Raw genomic sequence first — 22,416 nt, forward strand, 5'->3', positions numbered from 1 at the left:
ATTCAAGCTAATTTTACCTTCAGAATAAAGTAGTTGGATGGCTGTAGTTTTTTGTGCTTCAGTATTGTTTTGTATAGCAGCACATTGAAAAATGTGCTTATGCCAATAAACGTTTTAACGATTTCTCATATTTACATTTTTAAGCTCCAGTAGAATGCGGCACATTCTGTACTAAATGGTTAGTTCAGCCAAGGAAATCAAGTTTTGTTACATCTGACTAAACTTACAAAAAGCTATTTACATTTCACATTTATGCAAATAATTGCATCTAGAGCTGAGTAAAAGAAAAAGGCTTTTAGCGCCTGTTGGAGTTGAAATTCATCTTTTATAGTTTAAGAAGTTTTACTCTTGTAATTTGGGTGTTGCTGGTTTTTTTCTAATTGGAGCTGACTCCCGTATGTGCTTCATTAGGACCGAATAAATCACGAAGTCAGGGCAGTGTCTGATGTGGTCTGTGTGAATTGCTCTCATCTGTTTTGTTAGCTGAGCTTCAGTCTGTCTGATTATATTCAGGCGCTTGCATTTAAAGTTAAGCACGTGCACATTAATTCCTCTAAATGGGAGAGGACGACTTGCCACTTGAATGCTTTGCTGCGTTAGAGGCTGAGCAACCGTAGCCTTTCCAGTGCAGTTACTGCTGCGACAGACACATCGCCAGCGCTGCTTTCAGAGGGAGAATAGTGCCAAAGCAGCCTGTTCAGCGACATGACTGAAATCGTATCACAACTTTCAAAATGCAGTTTCTCATTTAAAATTACAGTCCTAGTTAATCGCAAGCAAAGGAGTGTAGATTGAAGTTTTTACATAAACTTTTTTTTTCCTTTTAGCTTATTAAAATTCCCAAAGTTGATCTGCCAAATGAAGTGCATAGATTTAACTTCTACTTGTCAAATGTTGGCAAAGATAATCCTCAGGGAAGCTTTGACTGTGTCCAGCAAACGGACTCAAGGTAAGTTTTACTTAACGTTTTCTTTCATGGCAAATTTAAGTAGATTCTGTGGCTTTGAGCATATGGCGAAAACCTTTAACAGAAGCATGCTCCTAGTGATGAAGCAGTAGAAAATTAATTCCTAGCAATAGCATGATTTCTGGCTAATTATAAATACTTGCTTGTACATAGAATTCTTTTTGCTTTTGCTCTTAAAAAAGTAACCTTTTGAGTACTTTCTCACCTCTTAGTGCTATTTTTAAAAGCATTTGGAGTTCAGCATCGTCCAAGCTAGACCAGATCCATTCTACAACCATATGTAAATATGATTATGGCTGGCAGCATGCTAGCCTGCTGGCCATGATGGATAGTTGTCTTATTTTTAAGAACCACATAAATCGGTGACCTTATCCATAATTGCATGACGATGGTGTTTCAGACCCAAATGCAATACAGCAGCGCCTTGTCCTGGTCATTTGAGTCAAAGTGAACAGTGTTAACGTATACCGAAAAGGCAAGAAAATACTTGCTTTTACATTAAGTTTGCTTCAGCTTCTAGAATATTATGTTCAGTGTAGTGTCGAGGTAGTCCAGTGGTGTTGAATAACTGTTTGTCCCATTTGATTAACTAGGACATCGCAGGCAGAGTTTCTGTGTTGATCTGGGAAGCTGATAGCAAACAGGCACACCGACACGTCTGCAAAAGGCTCTCAGTCACAGGAGGGCTTCTGCCCTCCATTTCAAAACAGAGACTTGTCTAGATAGCAGGTTTGGGGAGCAATGAGAAAATGAGCTGATTTAATAGCTCTCTGCCTAACAGGAGATCTCTCAGCCTCCTCATCCTCCTCTTCCTGCCCTTGTGTTTGGTCTCTTCACTTTCAGTGAACTCGCTTAACAGATGGGATTGGCAAAAAGCCAAATGGTTTAGTGGCAGACCTGGGGGAGCCTGGGGCAGTGTGGGCTTTTTGGGGTTGGTTTGGTTTTTTTTTTTATTAAACTCTTATCTGAAAGGGGCCAGACAGCTGCCGAGGCTGGCACAAAGCAAGCGGCAGGAGTGCGTGCCGGCAGTGAGAGGTCCTGCCTCCGCGCCTGGCTTGCCTCTCCCGAGCATCTCCGAGGGCACTTTCTTCTTTGGGAAGGAGCGCCTTCCGTTAAATTAAACTGGAATCATTTTATAAGGAAGATTATATTTAAGCTGCTTTAGCTCTGAATAGCATGCCTAGGTAGTTTCAAAGTGGTTTTACTAATCTACTTCAAAACCTAATTCAGACTCGCTTTCGCGAGGTCCTTTGTAGCCAGCTCTCGGTTTGTGCAAACTGCCTGCAAAGTCAATGCAAAACTTGTGTAGTGTTACACGCAGAGTCGTTTAGAAAACTAAAACCAGGAAGGACCTCTGCAGGCTATCTAGTCTAATTTTGCGCTCAAGGCAGGTCTAGCTTCAAAACTGGCTCAGATTTTGAAAACGCCTGGCCCGAGGAGGGGATACGCAGCGTCTCGGTCAGTGCTCGGCTGCTCCTGTGGTGAAAAAGCGCACAAAGGCCACGACGTTCAAGGAAATGGGCAACGGGTGAAAGCTGTGCTTTAAATGGCAAGAAGGACCTTTTTTTTCTGTTGTAAATGCGCTGATTTTGGCACAAGGAGTCAATACGTACTGCTAGGCTGTGGACAAAACTGTAGCTGTATCATCTTGAAATATTGGTCAGTGGCTTGGTCCAGCTTGTGACTGTCAGAAACGGTGTGGTAAGTTGAGATGCGAGATTCTTGGCCCTTCCTGGAGCCTTGGTGGGGAGCTGTAGGGTGGTTAAAGTGTTTCGGGTTGGCTAAAGACGGTGCCCTTTCTCTGGTCAGAGCCGTCGCAGTGGCGGGTGCCGCACAGCGTACTCGTTAGGAGCGGCGGTAGTTGGGCCAGTTTAAACGAAGCCGCTGTTCGTCGGTCGAGGTGCCCGGCTGGGCGCAGTGCAGGGCAGGGGGTGACCGTGGAGGGCCGGGCCCCTCCAGAAACGCCGCCTGAAGCCAGCGCCCGCCCTGACGCTATGGAGGGGACCTCGTGGTCCCTCCCCGCGTGCGGGGTGGGCTCCGGGTGCCTCCCTCCGACGTGAATCCTCAGAGCAGCAGGCAGGGGAAGCGCAAGCACGCCTCAGCGCTGTCAGACGCACAGAGCAGGCGACGAGGAGGGTGGACGTCTTTGAAAGGAGGGTGAGGGGAGAGCGGGGACGCAGGCTGCGCGCGGGCCGCGAGGGCAGGCTGGCTGCCCCTCCCTGGGCCTCGCAGGGCTGGGGCCGCCGTGGGCCACCTCGGGCGGAGGAGAGGAGAGGAGAGGTGTGCTGAGCTGAGAGCCGGGCGGCCGGCGGGAAGGCGCCGGGGCAGCCGCCCGCCATTAGGGTGCCAGTGTAACCGCCCGGGCTGTCCCTGTCACTGCCATTGCAGCACTAGCCCTGAGCCACCAACGCTGCCCTCAGCCTGCCTGCCAAGTACAGTTATGTGAGGAAAAGCAACTACACCGACAAGTAAAACTGGTACAGTTCGGATGTGTAGAGACAATTCGAAATATATTTACGCCCTAGCCAGCTGTCAGAACTGGAAAACGTTTTTCTTCACCTGTTAAGACAGGTTTTAAAGCTCCTGATACAACCATACTTCTAAACCTGAACTGGTGCTTGGGCTCAACCTTTTTCAATGTTTTTATAGTTCTGGAGCCTCGCAACTCAGTTGCCTGGGACTTATACAGAATAAAATTACAGTATGTGCAACAAGTGATTCCTATCTGACGACCAGAGAGCGCATGACCCAGGCAGAAGAGGAGTCGCGCAATCGAAGTGCAAAGGTTATTAAACCTGGTGGACCATTTTTAGGTATGGTTGTATTTCATTTTCTACTAGATGTCTGTAAGTTTTCAAACTCAGTAATTCGTCTTTTCAGCGTATTCTTGGGAGAGGTGGTGTGTTCAGAGGTCTCGGGTGTAGGTAGCTTACCCTCATATTAATCTGCGGTGTCCTGTTGCTGCATTCAGACATCAGCCTTTTTTTTTTCCCCCAGAAAGCCTCCAGTCCTTCCTTGTTCCCATATTGCTTGACTGGTTGAAATTTTGACCATTGAGGTGAAGGTTTTTACCACTCCATGCACTTAAATTCTCTGGTTTAGTAGCTAATGTTTTGGTTTTGTAACAGCACTTTTGAGTACCTAAATACTGTGCTAAACCATTAACCTGAATTTGTAATCTAAAACAATTAACATTGAGGAAGTCCATATACAAATTCATAACCTTAATATGAAAAACTTTGCTTTTCACACTTGCTAATGCTGATTAAATTTATTTATTTTGTGTCTTGCTCATTAATAAGCAACTGTTACCACAAGACCATGGTTTGTTTTTTTTTTAAAAAAAAAAATGTTAAAATAAGGTAGCATTGGCATCTCCCCATGGATTTCATCATTTTCCACGAAACAAAAAGCGTTTAGGTGGTATCGTTCATTATTAAACTGTTCTGAGTACCGATTCCCCGAGGAGCCAGCTGCAATAGGTGCAAGGTGAGCACCACCTCGTAGGCACCAGTGGTACCGGCTGCCCGCACAGAGTAAAACAGGCTCTCTCTTGGCTTGGGCTGCAGTCCTCCGCCAGCACGGACGTCCCCGACGGTGATGGTGCAACGCTTGCTCTGCCCTAACTGCCTGCAGAGCGTTTTAAGCCAGCGTCGGCATGGCTTTTTGGAGATACAGAACTACCCGTGTGTGGCCTTGACGCTAAGGGAGCTGGGCACGGGTTAATGCCAGGCCAGTGGAGTGGGGACTGCTTCCCCGTATTGTCTAAACTGCTCTTCAACGGCAATGAGAGGAGCCACTTTCATCTATTTCTAAACTTCTTTCTGGGGAAATTCTGTTTTACATGTGAATGATCTGCGTGATTCTTGTTAGTTGTTTGAGTAGAACTTAAGTGAATGTTTAACATCAAATAAATGGGGTCTGAAGACTGGCAGTAGGACATTACGGCGTTTGGGGATACTTTTGTTTGAGACTGGCATTGAGGAGGCTCAGGTAGGACAGGTCTACTTGCTGGTAGGGCATGGGGGTGACTTTGCAACATGCTTCATGCAGTACAGCTGGGGTTGTTAATCATGTTAATGCTTGGTTATGTGTTCAGTTTAGGTTTTTTTTTTAAGTGATTCAGAGACATGACTTCAGGAGGTGTTTTGTTTGAATGCTGCTTATACTATCCACTATGCCAGGAATTTGTGTATCTACATTGAATTTAACTTGTCAAAACGTTTGTAATGCGTTCAATAAACAACTGGCAAGTTCATGCTGTTCTAAAAATGTAACCTGTGTGTTTGCACGATTGGATTTGTTCTTGAAAACCAGAAGGGCAAAGTCCAGGAAACGTGCAGGGTGGAAAGGTTGTAAAGGTTTGGCCTCCACTGCAAAATGGAAACAAATTTTTGCTATTCCTGAGGACAAGCAGTACGTAAGCACAACTCTCTGTGTGTCTGATAGAAGAGAGCAAGCTCCGGATTTTCTCACTAATACTCATTAAGTCTCCCTCATGTACCAAACATGAGTCTTTGGTTTCAGAAAAATGCCTAGTTTGAGTCACATCCTCTGTTGGGTTGCAAACAACGTTTACTACAATGATTTTCTGTAAAGTTTTGATAAATCTTTTTTTTTCCTGTCTGATATCAAATGCTATTTAAAAACACAGAGTACAGAATTTTGGGTCTTTTTCTGGAAAACTGAGATTCAGGTTGAGTGGTGTTATTTTTAAATTCTGGATGCATCGCTTGCAAACACTTGCATTGTTCCTCCAGTTGAGAAACATGTCTTTTTATAGAGTTAAAATGCTGTGCAGGCCATGTTTTAAAAGTTCTCTGGCCTTGGTCCCAAGAACTATTAAATTTTTGGTGTATTGTTTCTGACAAACCTGGGCTTATTTAATAAGGGAACATGTCAGCTTAAAATGTGGTGTAGCTTACGGTAACTCAAGTGATTAACACCAAGGGTTGGTAGTTTCTTTAAGCAGCAATGCAGTTAATTGTGTAGTCTTGGTCTCCCTAGGCATTAGTGGGGAATTTTTTAATTATATGGAAGACCTTTGCATCACACTTTAGAGTACTCTTCTAAAAAAAAAAAAAAAAGCCTGGTTTTGGGTATTCAGTGCTTGAGCTTATAAACTGGAAAAATAATAAAAGCACTATCTATATAAATAATTGGTAAAGTCTTCCTACTGGTATCACTCATTTACCAGCCTTTTTTTATATTGAATATTTCTTTGTTAATGCCTAGCTAATGCATCGTTACTACCTCTATATTCTTAGAGATCTTGAAATGCTAACTAAAAACAGGTTTTAGAGTTTATCCGGCTTAGTAGATTCTTTTAAATCAACTTTCTTGTCTTCTCCCAACCTCCCATGTCACTCTTGGTTTTTTTTCTTCCTTTTTTTACCCTTGCTTTAGGAAAAAGAGTGCAGGTCAGAAGAGCACCACAAAGCATTCCAGATGCTGTGCCTGAGAGGAAGAGGTCGACACCCATGAACCTTGCAAACACAATACGGAGGACTCACACACACAACGCTGTCTCTCAGCGACCGTACAGGGACAGGGTGATTCACTTACTGGCATTAAAGAGTTACAAGAAACCAGAGTTACTTGCTCGCTTGCAGAGAGACGGTGTCAACCAAAAAGACAAGAATTCCCTTGGAACTATCCTTCAGCAGGTGAGATCATGTTTGTGCCAGCAACTTTTCTCTCCTGCTATTCTTTTAATCATGGTTTTGAGGTGTGTTACTCCTGTATTTAAATTAGAAAATAATAAACAACTTGCATAATGCTCCTTGTTTAAGTTTTTCAATCAACTTTATACAGATGCCCCAAACTGTAATTCAACATGAGGAAAGGAAAGAAATATTAAAAAATTTTTGGGGAGTGGTTTTGTTTTGCTAGAATGGCAGGCAATAATTAACTATTTCTAGCTTTGTTGCTCCTAATGTCTTATTTTTTCCTCTCTCTTTTACTTGAACTGCTTAATGGCTTAATTGAAAGAAACTGACCATGCGTTCCCTCAATTGTGTGAAATAATTTGTCACAGTACTTAATATTTCTTGTGACGAGTTTATGAGGAGAGAACTCTGGTAATCATATAGGTTAGTATTTCACTTGAACGTAGTTGGTGTCCTGTAAATGGTATTTGGCTTCTCTTGGGATCTGTTAAAATTGCAATCCAGGGAAGGGTGTTCCAGCCGAATTGTAAATGAAAAAGGTGGTGATCGATTTTGAGCATAGTGTTTCTTTGCCATCGTGTGGATTGTGTCTTTATCTTACTTGAAACCTTTTTTTATTCAGGAGCTTTTCCAGTGCTTCTTTGAGTTAAGTTCCACTTGTATTTCTTTATCATAGCCATCAAAATTATTGGTAAGCCTATAATGTTATAGGTGAAACTTAAGTGCTGTGTTGAAGAGTGTCATGTTAATTTTCTACTAAAGCAGTTCAGAAAAGGCTTCTTAAGGTATCGTAAGATGCAGTGGTTCCTCCCTTACTTTTTAAATACTCCCTGTACACCCATATACTGTGGCTGAATTATGTATTACTATGTAAAGTTAGGCATATTTCCTATTTATCTAGAAAAAAAGTGTTTTGGAAACTATTAAAGTGAGTAGAATTCAACATTTATACAGCTTTGGTTGGTCCTACACTGAATTTTAAAAACTCATTCCTTGTTAAGTGTTGTTGCTTTGTTTGCCCAGTGCAATGGTAGTTTTTTTCACCCTGAAGACATACACAATTTAATGAGAGTCATGTTCTTACATACAAATTGAAGTAGTCGATTTATACTTCAAATGGATTATAAAATTCCAAAACTCCCTAGAGGATAAAAGGTGCAAAAATTTTCTCCTGTCCCATTATGCTTAACAATGTTTAAGGAGACTTTCTTGGAGTCTGTTTCCTGTATGTGATGTGAACCTCAAGGTATGATTTGCGTTCAGAAATGGTCACGTTAGCAGCACTACATCCTGAAAAGCCTTGCTATCTTTTTCTTAGCTTCATAATTAGTTTTTTTTGTACAAATCTAAAATCAGCAGCCTGAACTGGCTAAGATCTAATATGCACAGATTTGCTTTCTTGGAATACAGCTTTAATTCTGTTTTTAACAAGTGAATTACTGTTTCTGGCTATCTTTGTTGCTTTTAATTTTTTTTAAGCTGGGGGCAGACAGACATGCACATACGCATGAATTAGCAGTATTTATCTGTCATGATTAGGAGGAAAAATAGGCAAAGCTGCAAAGAGTGATAGTGATGTGTTGATGAGTTAGTCAGCATTTGATATCAGGCAAATTGATGGAGGCTGTTTTTCTTTGAGGTTTTCTCTGAAACTCTGAACCGATGTCAGGTGACGAAGTCTAAAACAGCACTTTAGGTGTCAAGGTTGTACTAGCTCATTTTAACTTTTTGAGTATACTTTGTATTTTTCTTAAGGAAGTTATAAATCCATTTTATTTTCAAAGGTATACAGCAAGGCATGCTGTATATACAGCTGTATACAACCTTCTCATGACAATGGTTTGCTGTAATGAACCCTGTGTCTGCAAAATGAAGCGCGCATCTGGGCCTGTACACCTCTCCTTAACCGTTTTAGCACTAAATCTTGTTTTCAGGTTATAGCTTGTTAGATATGAGTATAGTTACTTTTTTCCCAATCGGTAAAACTTTGATATGGCTTAAAACTAATGGGATAGATAAATAATTCACCTTTGTACTAAAAGAAGTCATTCAGTGCCAGTTAAGTTATTGCATACAACTGTTCGGTAGAAAGCTATAGTTTCTGGTGGCTCAGGCACTTGAGAAAGAAAAGCGATTCTGTTTGTCAAGACAAATGACGACATACTGTGGTCGCTAATGTGATGATGGAAAACATGCATTGTTCCAGGCACAGTCTGTGCTCTGCCATCGCAGCATAGCGGTGTGAGACAAAAGAACAGCAGGTGTCCTCCTGAAGTTGAACAACTCTGCATTTGTATGTGGAGACAGTGTTCTTCCGTTCTTAAAAAGGAAAAATGAATAAAAGTAATAACTAGGCCTCTCAATGTATTTCATGCAGTGAAGATTTAAAGTTTTGCATAGTTTGCCTTGATTCTGAGTGCTGTACTAAAGACAAAAAACCAGATACATGGTGCAGAGGGAGGTTTTCACAGAGAACATTTCATACATGCTTGCAGCAGTTTGGGATTTTCTTACATCCAAATTTCTACATCCCAAATTGACCACATTTTCTAAAATTGGTGCTCATTACATGAGAGCTACTTTGATCTTCACATCTAAAAAACCCGGAAAACTGGTGCATGACTTCGTTTTCAGCTTTGATTTAGCTTTGCAGTACCAATCTTATTTCTGTAGTTTGCATTTAGGTATAATGAACATTTATTTTCTTAAATGTCTGCCTGTAGGTAGCCAACCTGAATCCAAAGGATAATTCTTACACTCTGAAGGATTATGTATTTAAAGAAATTCAGAAAGATTGGCCGGGATACAATGAAATAGATAAACAGTCATTGGAGTTAATACTTTCTAGGTAAGTTCAGTCTCTAGGGGAAAGAAAATAGCCATTTAAAAAACTTTTTCTGGGAAATGAATGTCTGTCTTCCCTATAATGAGAGAACTATGACATAGACCTTTTTGCCTTGTAACCTGAAATGTTGGGTCATCCTTACAGAAAACTAAATTCATCTCAGAATGCCACCAGCACCAGCCATTTGGAATCTCCTGTAACTTCTAATAAAGATGCTCCATCAACTTCTTGTCAGGTATTTTGGGGTTTTTTTTATATTATTTACAGTATATTAAGGTTTATCACACTTTATATTAGTGTAAAAGCTGTGAAGCACTAATGTTGTCTTTAGCACATGAAAAACTGAAGCATTTATTTGTAATTGGATTATTATATTTTTTTAAAGATGGTTGCACTGTCAAAGACTGCAAAAAACGTACGATTACATAGCTTAAGGGCTGCTATATTTAGTGTTCTGCATTTCAGAATGTGTATTAAAATATTCAGAAAAATAAACAATGCCGTTCTATACAGCATTTTGTAAATACACCTACATCTCTGACAGAGACCACCCCTGTTATGTTTGAACAGCCAACACATTGGCCTAAATCCTAACTGTCCATCCATAGCGCGTTGACCTTGCAGAAGCCTAAACTCGCCTGCTGAACTTCTTGGTTACCCATTATTGTTACACAACCCTGTACTTTCCGGTTAAATACTTAAAACCGTTTTGTGTTGCCACATAACTTGCTTATGTTGGTGCGTAGGAAGGTGGTCTAAAGACAAGTTATGTATTTTTTTCTTGTTACATGGTTGCATGTGTTCAAGGTTCTTTGTGGTATTGTAGTTATAATACATAAAATATGCACAAACATCCTTGCACTGCTGTTTAAATATAAAGCTTAGGGAAGTCTAGAATAAGGACAGATTACAGCAGTGATCCATGTGGAGGAATTTTTTTTTCCTATAGGCATCATTTAAGCACCCATTTGATTCAGGGTAGCTCAGGTGTGAAAAGGCAGATCTGAATCAGCAGGCAGTACATCTGCCTTCCCCCAGCCTTTTCAGACTTAAAATGCATATGTCCTGTCCTCTTATCAATACAAGGGAACAATGCAAACCCTTTTAGAAGCAGCTTGGAAAATTCTGCATAAAAGGCATTACTTTAAGGAAAAGTTTGACACTTTCTGTGACTAAAACTGCACTTCAGTAAATGCAGTTGAAATCTGAAGAACACGAGAACTTGTGTGTGTACAGCGATAAACTGGTAAGTATGGAAAGTCTTTCACCACAGAGATATTTATGTTTAAATGGAGGAGGGACAGCACACCTCTTTTTCCCTAACTTTCTTCCAGTCAGAGGGTGAAACGGTGCAGGTCCCAGGGACCTGCCTCTGCACACACAGAGTCTGGATTTATTTCAACAGGCTGGCACAGAGCCGTGCCTGGCACTCCTGGTCCAAGCTGCTGCTTGTACATCAACAGGAGCAGCGTGTGCTTGCCAGAGAAGAGGGTGTGAACCAGCATTTCAGCTGGGGAACAGCTGGAACGACCGCTGGAGCAAAGCTGGGGGTTTCACCTGTTCTTACCAGCGTTGCACTTCTCGCGCTCTGATAAGCACACTGCTGCCTGCTCCTCGGGGCTGCTGTAGTGAATCGCGTGGCTGTGTGACAGCGATGGCTGACTCCTGGCCCGGCATGCCCGAACCGAAATCGGTACCTAAACGATACTGACCTGACCTCCTTTTGGTGAAGCCTTTGATAGCGCTGCTGAAGAGAGCGTGTTTCTCCCAAAGCCTTTTAGCTGTAGATTTGAAGAGCAACTCGCTAAATCATAAGATTAGAAACTAAGAATGAAATAAACCATGTATTTAGCTGCAGTAGTTCCTTGTTTGACAGCTATTTTTAGATAGGAAAGACGTGTTTTCAACAGTTGCCTGTTCAGAAACGCTCCTTTTTCAGAATGGGAGCAAAACTTAATTCTGCTGAGTTTTTGTAATTTTTTTTATTTATTACAGAAACGGCTTTTGAATTCTGATTTTATCAATCCTCTGATGAACAAAAAGCAGAGGATATCTCACCTGACCAGTCGAGTCCAGCCATCATTCGGTGGCCACTTGCCCGCCTCTAGCGAGAAAGCCGCTGCTGCCCCTCCACTGCCTCCCCCGCCCCCCGCCGCCGCCACTCCTGCTCCTCTGCCGCTGCCTCCCACACTCCTTCCCACTTCCAACCCTCCTCAAACTGCCAGCTCCAGCTCCCCCAGCACCCCTGAGGGGCGGGGGACACAAGACCTGCCGGTGGACAGCTTCAGTCAAAATAGCAGTAGCATCTATGAGGACCAGCAACAAAAATATACCTCTCAGACTCCGCTGGGAATCCCAGCGCCTGCCGCGGTGCAGGTGGAGCCTCCCAAGTCCACCGGTGAGAAGCATGCAGTGTTGCACCAAAAGCCCAAGAAGGTAAAAGAGCATAAGGAGAAGGACGAAAGCAAAATGCAGGACACTACTAGTGCGAGCGAGGAGGAGAAAGACCTTAGGAAAGAAGAAACTGCCAAGCTGAAAACATCCTCCCATTTGGATTCAGGTGAAGGTATTAATACGCTGCCTTTCCTATTATATGGGTAACCCTGGTGAAAAGCGACCAATAAAAGCAGGAGCTGGAAATGCAAATGGTCTGGTTTTTTACTTGCTGTATATTAAGTGCCTTGCCATTATACCTGTTTTCTGGTTGTGAAAAATAATTTTTTTTTTTCTGCTATTGCATTACATTGTAACTGTTAGTTTTAAAAAAAAAAAAAAAAACAACCACAACAAAAACCAGAAGCTGGACTTGTTCTGCTCTAACCTTAGCTTAAATTAGGTTCATTTTTAGGAATTCTCAGTCTGTAGTACACAAATCATTAGAACAAAGAAATCTTAAATGGATTGCTGTTGGGCAGAAACTGGTTAGAAGGAAGAGCTAGGTACTAGAAAAACACAAGGAATGGATTTTTTTTTTTTTTTGCTGGATTTCCAGTAAACTGACTGTTTACTGAAACTTATTCCACTTTTTCCATCAGCAAATTTGAAGTCTGCACACTGAAAATAAAAACCTGCCACATGTACTTATTGCATACTAGTTTACTGAAACACATAGATCAGACATAAATGTATTTTACCATGTATCACAACGCAACGTTCATTGAGCTCTGCCTTTTCACAGAAAGTCTAAAACCTACATAAACTGGCATGTGATTTACTAGAATTTTGGTTTGAACTGTGCTGTAAGCTCCTCTTCATCTTAGATGCAGAACTTAATGACTTCAAAAGATGTAGAAATGGTACACATTTAAAAAGCTAAACAGAAGCGCACAAAGAATGCTTGAATACACACACAGAAAATAGGGCAGAGTTCAGGTCCTTTGTTAAATCTGTGTGTTGTCTATTTTCAGAGGTTTGACTCGCAAATTAGAAGTCGGGTTTAGCCCTTTCCTATCACAACCCGGGCGTCTTTAGAGTATGCAGGGTGCCTCTTTGAAGTGGTGGTGTGCTGGTAGATAAGGGTGCTTTGAGACAGTCTTTTCACATTTACCCTGGACGTGCCACACAGTGCGCACGTGGCTTGGGATTGCTTTGAAAATATTCATCCTTGAATTTATAAACATGTGAGTATCTTTCTTCAGAAGCCAGTAACAAAATTCTGAACAGCTAGGGAAGGAAAAATCTGTACTACGTGTCAAGTTGGTGCTTACATTGACGCTTTCAAATGGACCGAGCCATGCCAACAAATGCACTTGAATTTTTGGAAATGAAATGCTTACAGCAAAACTGTTCACATAAGTTGTATAGTACATACTGTGACTGTGAATATGACTGTTTGCATTTCTCTCAAATCTTGTTCCCACTTTTATACTGCTTTTTATACTCCTGCTATACCACGTAATAATTTTAATATTAAAAGCAAAAGAATAGACTAGAACATTGCATGATAGCTCTTTTCTCCCGCCCATGACTTAAAGCTCAGATAGCTTAGAGATTGCTAAGAATGGCTGAGCAGAAATACTGTGTTTAAACAGTGGCAATGTAAGACAATAATGAATATCAAGGATTGTGTGTTTTTTAAGCTTGCCATAAAACCCCAAATGAAAAGCAGAGAGAGATTACCAAGATACTGAGTGTTCCTTCTTGTTCCAGCTAACTTTTCTTTATTGTGGCTATTTTTCTTATTTATCAAAAAGATAGGGGGCTCTTGAAATATTCCTTTAAAAAGAGGGATTAGAGATTAAGTGTACTGTGCTTTTATAATGCCATTTAAAAGAGCAAAAGAACAATTTACAAGTGCAAATAACTTTCAAACCCTGTATTGCCACCTTAATGAGGAGAAACTCTTTGTTGCAGGTTATTGAAGCCTGAAAGCCAGTAACCCATATACAATGCTATTGACTTTCCTGCTTAGAAGAGCTCTGAAATTAAATCTAACGTTGGATATTTGTAATTGGCAGGGAAGGAGGGATAAAAACACGGCATGAAAAGAACTTCAGTTTTCTACTCTATTTCTTGCTGGAACCTGGATGTTGAGAGATATATAGATAGATAGGTAGATAGATATGAAGCTGTTTTCTTTTGTGCAGCTACATCTGTTGCTGTATAACTCGAATTGCTGTGCAGATGCCACACCATGTCTTCAAATAATAAAAGCTGACCTCGGGTTAATACTGCGGTAGCGCAGAACCTGTAGAATAAAGTAGCCGTCCCCTCTTTCTAAACCCCGGCACTGCCTACTGTGGAGAAGGTCGTGTGAGCCCTATTATTAACTTAGAATAAGCTCTATAAGTAATCTACTGTGAGAATAAAACTCTAAAGGATTTTTTCAAGCCCATCAGGTTGGTATTGTTTGGCTATATTAAAAATCTGTTTATCACAAGTGTCAAAATTCTGCTTTTCTGTAGGAGTTAAAGAAACTTGCACTGCCTGCACAGATCGTCCTTCATCAACAAGTGAACAACCAGACTACTTCATGTGAGTAAAATAATGATTCAGAGTCTCTTGCCACTCATTGAAGCAATTGAAAAATCACCTATAAAAACCTCTCATTTAGCTACAAAATTGAAAATTTACCAAAATGTAATTTTAGAATAATGACAAGTTCCTTTAAGTCAAGCAGTTGCCGTATTTGAGTACCTGCAATTTTAAACTCTGAGGTTGTCCCTTAATTATTGCGGGGGAAAAGAAGTGTTAAAAAGAATTTTTAATATACTTTAGAAGAAGACTTAAAACATTTAATTGCATTCTTCTTCAAGAACACAATAAAAAAGGAATATGAATGTGCACTGTTTTCTTTTTAGAGGTGAGGCAATACGGGAGGAAAGCTGAATACTAAAACACTGAATACGTAAATTTGAACATCTTTCCTGTGTTTTCACTGCTTAGTGCATGTAGGCTAGAAAGGTGGGAAGGGAAGATAGTAGGCTTTAAAGTTTAGCATTACAAAGCCTGTATAGGAGCTAACAGGAGTTAATCATCAAAGTTATTTCTAAAGCTTTGATGTAAAATGGGCACTGACTAGCTTGAAGCTACAGCAAAATATCCAATTTCACCATAGAATTGCAGACCAAAGAGCTAGAGAAAATAGAAAAACCTCAATTCAAATTTTAAATTTTAGCTGCTTAATTTTGGCTACAAAGCAAGATAAAAATGCATTAAACCTGCATACCTACAATGACTGGCATATTGCAGCCTATAAAATTACAGTTTAATTTTATAAGTAAGTTTAATTTTAGCTCCTTAACAAGTTGTCACACATCAGATTAAAGTTAAAATTTAAAAATCAAGTTAAAGTTAAAATTTACCCGCTATATAAAAAGTTTTTCATCCGTGACAAGTATTAAAGAACTTGCTTTAAAATTAAATAGTTGTAATAACAGAATCATTTGGTTGCCTAAATACTTTTTTCGAGTATTAAAACTTTTCTATCAAGAGGATTGTTCTCTACTGTTGTAAACCAGAGAAATAGCTTCTGCAAATGCCCAGTGTCTGGGCTTTTCCCCCACTGTTTTATTGATGGCCTTTATTTAAAAATGTGAAAGGCGAAGGAGGCTGCAGTGGAATAACTGGGATAACTTGGTCAGTGCGACCTGAATTTCTAACAAAATGCTTTTTTTGTGGGGGGATGGGCACAGTGCGGAGCAATCTAAAGCTCTCCTCAGCTGGAAGGATGAGTTTGAGAAGGTTTTGATGGCCCTTCAATGCTCACAGCTGAAATGAGCACCGCGATAGGTAAAGCCGGGATGAGCCTGACACTTCCTAGTAGTGCGACTGTGGCGCTGAGCCCCCTTGTCGTATTTGCAGTGCAGGAGGGGAGGGAGAAGTCTGCTAAAACACTGCAAATTGCCAGGTTCACCAACTTATGTCAGAGCAGTAACGTCAGGAAGGGAGGTCAGGCCTCCCCGTAACACTTCAGCTTTGGTGCATCTTCCGTCTGGTAGCAGATGGCATGGTAGCGCCCTGCATTGTGTTTAGTACAGGACGTGATGCTTCATGGAAAGACTGAAAGTAAGTCTGGCTTCATGTGTTAGGCTGAGAACTCAAACCTACATTTAATTTCCAGCCTCTGCTGGGTGAAAACAAGGCAAATTCATCTCTTCACTGTCTGCTTCCCAACGAGCTGAGAGCAGTGATACTGAGAAGTAAGGTTATTTGATGTACTCTAATATTAAAGTTGGATGCCAGTAGCTATTGCTAAAAGTTTAAAAAAAAAAAACAGAACAAAAGCCTTTGTGCAAGATTTTATAAAGTTGGTTTAGTTCTGATTGGGAGTAAAAACTTTAATGAAGAATTCTCTGTGAGAGGAACAACCTCTGGAACAATCTCACAGATAATCTACTGGCCATGGTGTCCTGGAAAAAAATTAGGTCGTGCTGTTTCAGACATCTGCCTGAACGTTACAGGAAGATTGAAACCTGAGAGCACTTGCAATGTGATTCCATTTAAAGGACTTTGATAGTTTATTCCAGCTTCTCTTCCTATCTTCAAGTACTATGTAATTCACGAGTATAATCACAGCTTTAGCATAAAGATACTTTCCGTCTTAATATAAAGATTATGAGAGTAAAGAAACTCAAGCTTTTCAAGCAAAGTTTAAGGAAAAGCTAGAAAAACAAAACGGATTCACATTTCTCCCAGCTTCTGCTCTCATTTCTTCCCGCTCCACACACTTACGTTGCGAGTGCTTTGCTGGGCTCTTGTCCTGTGCTAGGACTCTTGCTGTGGGATGTAGCTGTGCATAAGCCAGTACTCCACACTGTCGTTTCACAGGTACCTCCCAAAACGTTGGAGGGCATCTTTGGTTTTCTTTTAAAAACTGTCTAGTACTCTAATGAGGTGCATCTGGCTTGGGATTACCTCACCAACAGAAGTTGTCATCTGTGTTAGTACAGACTTTCAACTTGTTAAATTTTTACTCCTTGTTAAAATTAATCTAAGGGTGGTTTGAAGGATTCGTTCCCATGTGGAAGTGCCTGTGTCATCCAAAGAGAATCAGGTCTTTAGGCTAGGAGGACCAGAGGTATTGGTGTGAGAGTGGTGGGATGGTATCTGTCACTCGCATTGCCACTTCATCTTGGATTTGTATAATGAGCTTGTTAAATCCACTCATGTTGATTTGAGGGAAAGGGCAATGAAGAGAGTTTCAATTGCATCAGTGGCTTTAAGCATTTATGGGGTTTGCCCTCCTTAGGAGGTGATGTGGTGGGCTGGTTTTAGTCTCGGACTTCTCTGCGGTTTGTTTTTGTTGCTGTATTGCAACTGCCTTAGTTGAATGCACAGTAATTGAACTGGTGTTCACAAAAATAATTCAAATTTTATCATTAGCTATGCTTTGCTGTTAGATAGGCACAAATATAGCCAAAAAACTGAACTGCATCCAACTCCGTAAATGCAGTGCCTTCCAAAAATGTAATGAAAATTAATTTTCAAAAGCAAATATAACTTAATTAACCTGTCCCTTCATAGAAAGAGTTTATAATTTAGCAGTTTCTCTTCTCTTACTGAAGCTGATGTGTTTATTTGAATATATTTGAATGATTGCTAATGTTTTCTAAGTATGCTACGCTTCTTTTCACACAGCTTTTGAATAAAAACTTTAAAAAGTAAAATACTAGCAAATAATGGTCACAAAAATATGCTGTATTTCTGTAATTACCTAGATGCATTCTCTTGGAGCACATGTGCTTACATGTGGAAGCAAAGTCAGTCACATAGTTAAGTGACCTAAAGCTTGGGTGTCTACGCTCGATATTCACTGTGAAATGTCCTTGGTGAAAAATTGCATGTGTGCTTATTTTTCCATTAGAAAATACATAGCGATAGTCTCAAACGAGCAACGCCAGAGTTACAAGGATGACTTCAATGCAGAGTATGATGAATACAGGATCTTGCATGCTCGGATAGAGAGTATCACCAGGAGATTCATGAAGCTTGATGCACAACGGAAGCTTCTGTCTCCAGGGTCCAAAGAATATCAGGTAAAGAAGGATAAAACTGTGAAGATTGTGTTTCATCTCCCTCTTACCCCTTCCAAAAGTCCATGTTTTCAGCACGGGCTGAGACTCTTCAGTGTATTTATCTATTAAATGATATTGACCTGGTTTTAAAAGACTTGCCAGGTTCAGTGTCTGAGACTGAGTAACCGGTCTCATAGCTGGAGGTACCAGACTGGCTCAGGCTTTGCTGACCGCCTCAGCGTCCTGGCGAGGTGAGGGGGTGTTCTTACACGGGTCGGGGAGGAGATGGGAAGCACGTGGAAGCCAGTGGCTGTAATCCCAAGGCTTTCCTGACCCTCTACTTCCCGTGATTTTATACACCTAAGTAAGCCTACAGCCACAACTTGCTCATCTTCCAGATGGCTGATCCTAACGGTGGTTTTAGCAGAGAAGGTGTGTTTTAAACACCTAATATTCTGGCTTTCCAGCCTGGACTTCTCTGGACATACAAATTCTACATGTTCAGTATCAGAATTCTTTAATTCTGTGTGCACCCTGAGGATTTTTGGTTGCTTTTATTTAGTTTTTGGCCAGATTGTAAATGTATTTGTGAGCAGGAGTATTTTAAAATCCCTGGTGCTGCTCAGTCAGACAAAGGGAAACCTTGCAGAATTTGCATACGTGCTCAGACCCTGCATCGGCTAGCTCTGATTTTTGTAGCTTGACAAAACCCTGTAAAAAGTTGTTCAGCCCTCAAACGCCACCTGTTTGAGCTGTCCGTGGATGCACAGCAGCATGAGCGACTTCTCAAAGGCATCTTCAAACACGTGCTCCTTTTGTTGCCTGTTTACAGTTTAATTGCAGATTTTGGGTGATATGGGAGGCTGGGTTTTTTTTGTAATGCAGGAGAGTGGTGTGGCTCATGGATAAGAAAATATCTTGAGTAAAACTGAGTGTATTTTTAGTGTTTTACATAAACTTGCATTTTCTAATAATAGTGAAATGCTCTTCATATTGTCTTCATGTTTTTTTTCTTGAAGATCCTTCATGAGGAAGTCTTAGAAGAGTATCGAAAGATAAAACAGGTATGCGTAACACCAGATTTGTGGGAGGCAGTAATCTCCAGGACTGGCTCAGGGCTATTTTTAAGCAAAGGACATGAAATACTAAACTCTGCATAATGTTTTCATGCCCTAATTTTCTTTTGATCTTATCTTTACAGTCTAGCCCCAACTACTATGAAGAGAAGTATAGATGCGAGTATCTCCACAACAAGCTGTCGCATATTAAGAGACTAATAGGGGAATTTGACCAACGGCAAGCAGAGTCATGGCACTAGTCTTCTGCTTTGACCAGGACATGTGAATGAACTGAAGCTTATTTATTTAAAACTTAAGATTAGTTGCTCCAAGGTTCTAAAAATTAGTATCAAACTTTTGCATTACGGAAGTTTCAGTATTAGCAGACTTAAGTTAACTACTTTTGTTGTTGTTGATGTTGCTTATATGCATATTTGAAGCTGCTTTTTCTGGTCCCTTCTTTTCTTCAAGACTTATGTTTGTCCATTGAAATAATTTTATCAGTAAATGCTGGGGACCCAGTACCTTTACTATGAAGTTGTGCACATTTTAAGAAAATATTGTAGCAAATTGAAATGCTTTTGGATAAATATAAGGCTGTTTTCTGACCTTTCTTGTTAATGCAAACTCTTTGCCTTAAATGGTAGAAGGTTTAGAAATTTGCACAAAATGAAAAAAAAAATCACATTGTTTTGGAGGGTTACAGAGGCATGTATACGTACTGTATACAGCCCATTTTGTTACAACAGAAACTCACCCCTGCAACTTAAACCCCCCATTGCAGTGGTTGCCTTAAGGTGTTTGCTTGTGTGTATTTAGTGTAGTTAAATTATTAGCTACACTGCCTCCCACTTTGCTGAAGCACCTGGGAAGCACTACGTGGCCTACCAGTGTCTGGAAGTGTGTGCTTGTACTGTCTGTGTGCAAGAATGTGTGGGTGTGAGCGTGCGTGATGGGGAAAAAAAAAAGCTGCTACTCTAAGTAGGCCAAACGCTCAGGTTAAAACAACTGACGAGTGTTGCTGTAGGTTTTTCCTATAAAATTGCTACTTCTATTGTGGAAGATGAGAGCATTTCCATTTCAATAGTTTGTCAGCTTTAATAATATTGGGGAAATTGATACTTTACAAAAATGAAACAGATATATAGTTTTTGGGCAAGATTATAAAATTAAACATGTAGGTTACCTATTTATATACTGCTATAAAGTATTTTTTGAAGAGAGATATGCAAAGAAGCTATTGCCTACATGAAATATATATTTAAAGATTTTTGTCCTGGGTGCCAGGAATATAACAAAGAACAGATGTATTTAACTATATAATACTGTGATCACCAAACAGCACAAACTTTCATTTCATGCAGTTTGGTTTATTTTGATGTAAACCATTGCTTACTTTATCATGTGAAAACACAGGTTATGTGGTCAAAATTGAGCAAAATCTTTGTGTGTCTTACTGTGTTTGTCTTTTCAAAATGCTGCCAATCAAAAAGGGAAGCATTATGTTTACAAATCTGATTTTAGAATTTTTGCCAAAATTTCAGTAGTATCGCTCATGGACTTTATCTCCAGCATCCAAAAAAAACTGTTGTGTATCACTGTAAACCAGAAAATGTTTGATTGCCAGAAAACATGCGTTCAGCTAAATGAATTCAGCAGTCGAATTTTTGCCTTACATTTGTGGGTTCGAAGACATTACATTCATGAAGATGGAATAGCAAGCGAGGCGCGTCCCTTTCTGCTGCGTGACAGCGATATTTGTGTTACTTACTTGAGACCAAGTTGACTTGGGATCCCTTGGATGAGTACAGTTGTTCTCAACATTTCAAATGGCAAAATGAAGAGAAGACTTCTTGTTTCACATTAAGAGCTGCGTTCATCTGAGTTTAATGACTGAATTCGGTCCTGAGCCTACACACGCGGTAACGCCCAGGTGTAAGTACAGGGGCTGTTAAATTCACTGCGTCCTGCTGCAGCTGCACTGGGTGGTTAGCTTTCAACCTAGAAACCAAGTGGCTGTTCAGATTCAAATAATGTGAAGTTCCTGATATTGGGACCCGTTTCAGGACTTCTGTGCTCTTTGCCTAAACCGTGTGCCTGGATCTGACGTTAGCTGCATCATGGGACACACAATGCTGCTACAACTCTCTCGATGTGTTGCGATCGTTCGTAGTGCTGTCGCTGTATAACCAAGACCCACTGCAGTTAATTGACTTGTTTTTTCCCCACCTTTTACCATTGACCCATATTCGCATGCATCTTCTGGTTTACAGGCTGTGTGTGCGTTGCAGCTGGAGGTTAGTGCTGTTTCAGAGGTGCAGCGCTGCGTATCATCGTCAGACCTGACAAGCTACTGTAAAGACCTTAACTGAAGGTTTTGCCCATTTGCATCGAGCGTTTCTGAAGCCTTGCAAGTATGCCCGACAGCCTATGCCTTGCAAAATAGTGCTGTAAATCTACATACGCCTTGTTTCCCTGGAGTTGACATTCCTGTTCAGCAGATGTTGAGAGCCCGCTCAAGTGGGGCCTCTGACTGTGCGGCTGCCTTTCCTGTGAAACTGGCCTGCTCGCTCAGAGACACAAACGTTGCCCGTGGTGGCATCTTGGCTGGGGTTACACTACTACAGATCTGAAGCAAATGATTGATGTAGAGAAGGGGCAACTGTGCACGTCTCCTTCGTGGAAACTGTGAATCTCACTACAGTTTATAAAAAATACGTGGTCGAAAGGGGGGCAATAGCCCTTTCAGTTGGCTGAAAAAACCATAGGTTAGGAGGATTGGTTTCCAGTCTTGCTGGGGTTGGAGGGAGAAAAACTGTGCCCAAAGTAATTTTTTTTTTAAATTGTAGATGTGCTCTAAACTGTCACTTGAAGCAGCTCACTTGACTGCTTTTAATTCTTCAGTTCACCTTGTCAGTTACTAAAAAAAAAAAAAAAGCAAAAACAAACCCTGAAATCTTTTGGAAGTGTTTTGTAAAACACGTAGAGAAGTGTTAGAGGCAAGTTACTTCAACAGGTTTTAAACAGAAATTGGGTTAAAGTGTTGATATTGTAACTTTGCTCATTTGTTAGCTTTTAAAAACTAGTAATGTTACAACCAGTCTTTCTAGATACGTACATGTTGATTCACGCAAAGACCTATGGCTACCTTGAAGTATAGTTCTTTTCTTAAGTTTACTATCATTTGTTTCTGTACCTGATGGGGGAGGGATGTGGCCAGCAATTCCATAACCTTCTTCTGGGGAAGGATATGAAATTGATCAAGGGAGGACAATATTTGGGAACACAAAGGCTTGAAACAGGGCTGTGAATCCCCCTTTCTGACTTGGAGAGTATTTTACAACTTTTTCAATTGTTTCCATACAAACTGTATTAAGACTCTGTACGTGAAACATCCTGGGGCGTTTTGTGAATGAGCGCT

General features: G+C 40.7%; 1 protein-coding gene across 3 annotated transcripts in view; it reads left to right on the forward strand.

The window, feature by feature from the left end:
- Positions 1-21,944, forward strand: part of ELL2 (elongation factor for RNA polymerase II 2) — a 43,379-nt gene extending 21,435 nt beyond the window's left edge. Inside the window, exons 3-12 of one of the 3 annotated variants that reach the window (XM_075137158.1) lie at positions 828-949; positions 3,617-3,780; positions 6,374-6,633; positions 9,360-9,484; positions 9,626-9,716; positions 11,477-12,047; positions 14,386-14,455; positions 17,787-17,958; positions 18,957-19,001; positions 19,139-21,944. In XM_075137158.1, the coding sequence (XP_074993259.1) occupies positions 828-949; positions 3,617-3,780; positions 6,374-6,633; positions 9,360-9,484; positions 9,626-9,716; positions 11,477-12,047; positions 14,386-14,455; positions 17,787-17,958; positions 18,957-19,001; positions 19,139-19,255 (1,737 nt within the window). In that variant the 3' untranslated portion in view covers positions 19,256-21,944. The remainder of the gene's footprint in view (positions 1-827; positions 950-3,616; positions 3,781-6,373; positions 6,634-9,359; positions 9,485-9,625; positions 9,717-11,476; positions 12,048-14,385; positions 14,456-17,786; positions 17,959-18,956; positions 19,002-19,138) is intronic. The other 2 variants (XM_075137159.1, XM_075137161.1) reach the window with 2 other exon arrangements.
- The last annotated feature ends 472 nt before the right edge of the window (positions 21,945-22,416 follow it).

Source organism: Calonectris borealis, chromosome Z (genome assembly GCF_964195595.1).
Source record: "Calonectris borealis chromosome Z, bCalBor7.hap1.2, whole genome shotgun sequence".
Lineage (NCBI taxonomy): Eukaryota > Metazoa > Chordata > Aves > Procellariiformes > Procellariidae > Calonectris > Calonectris borealis.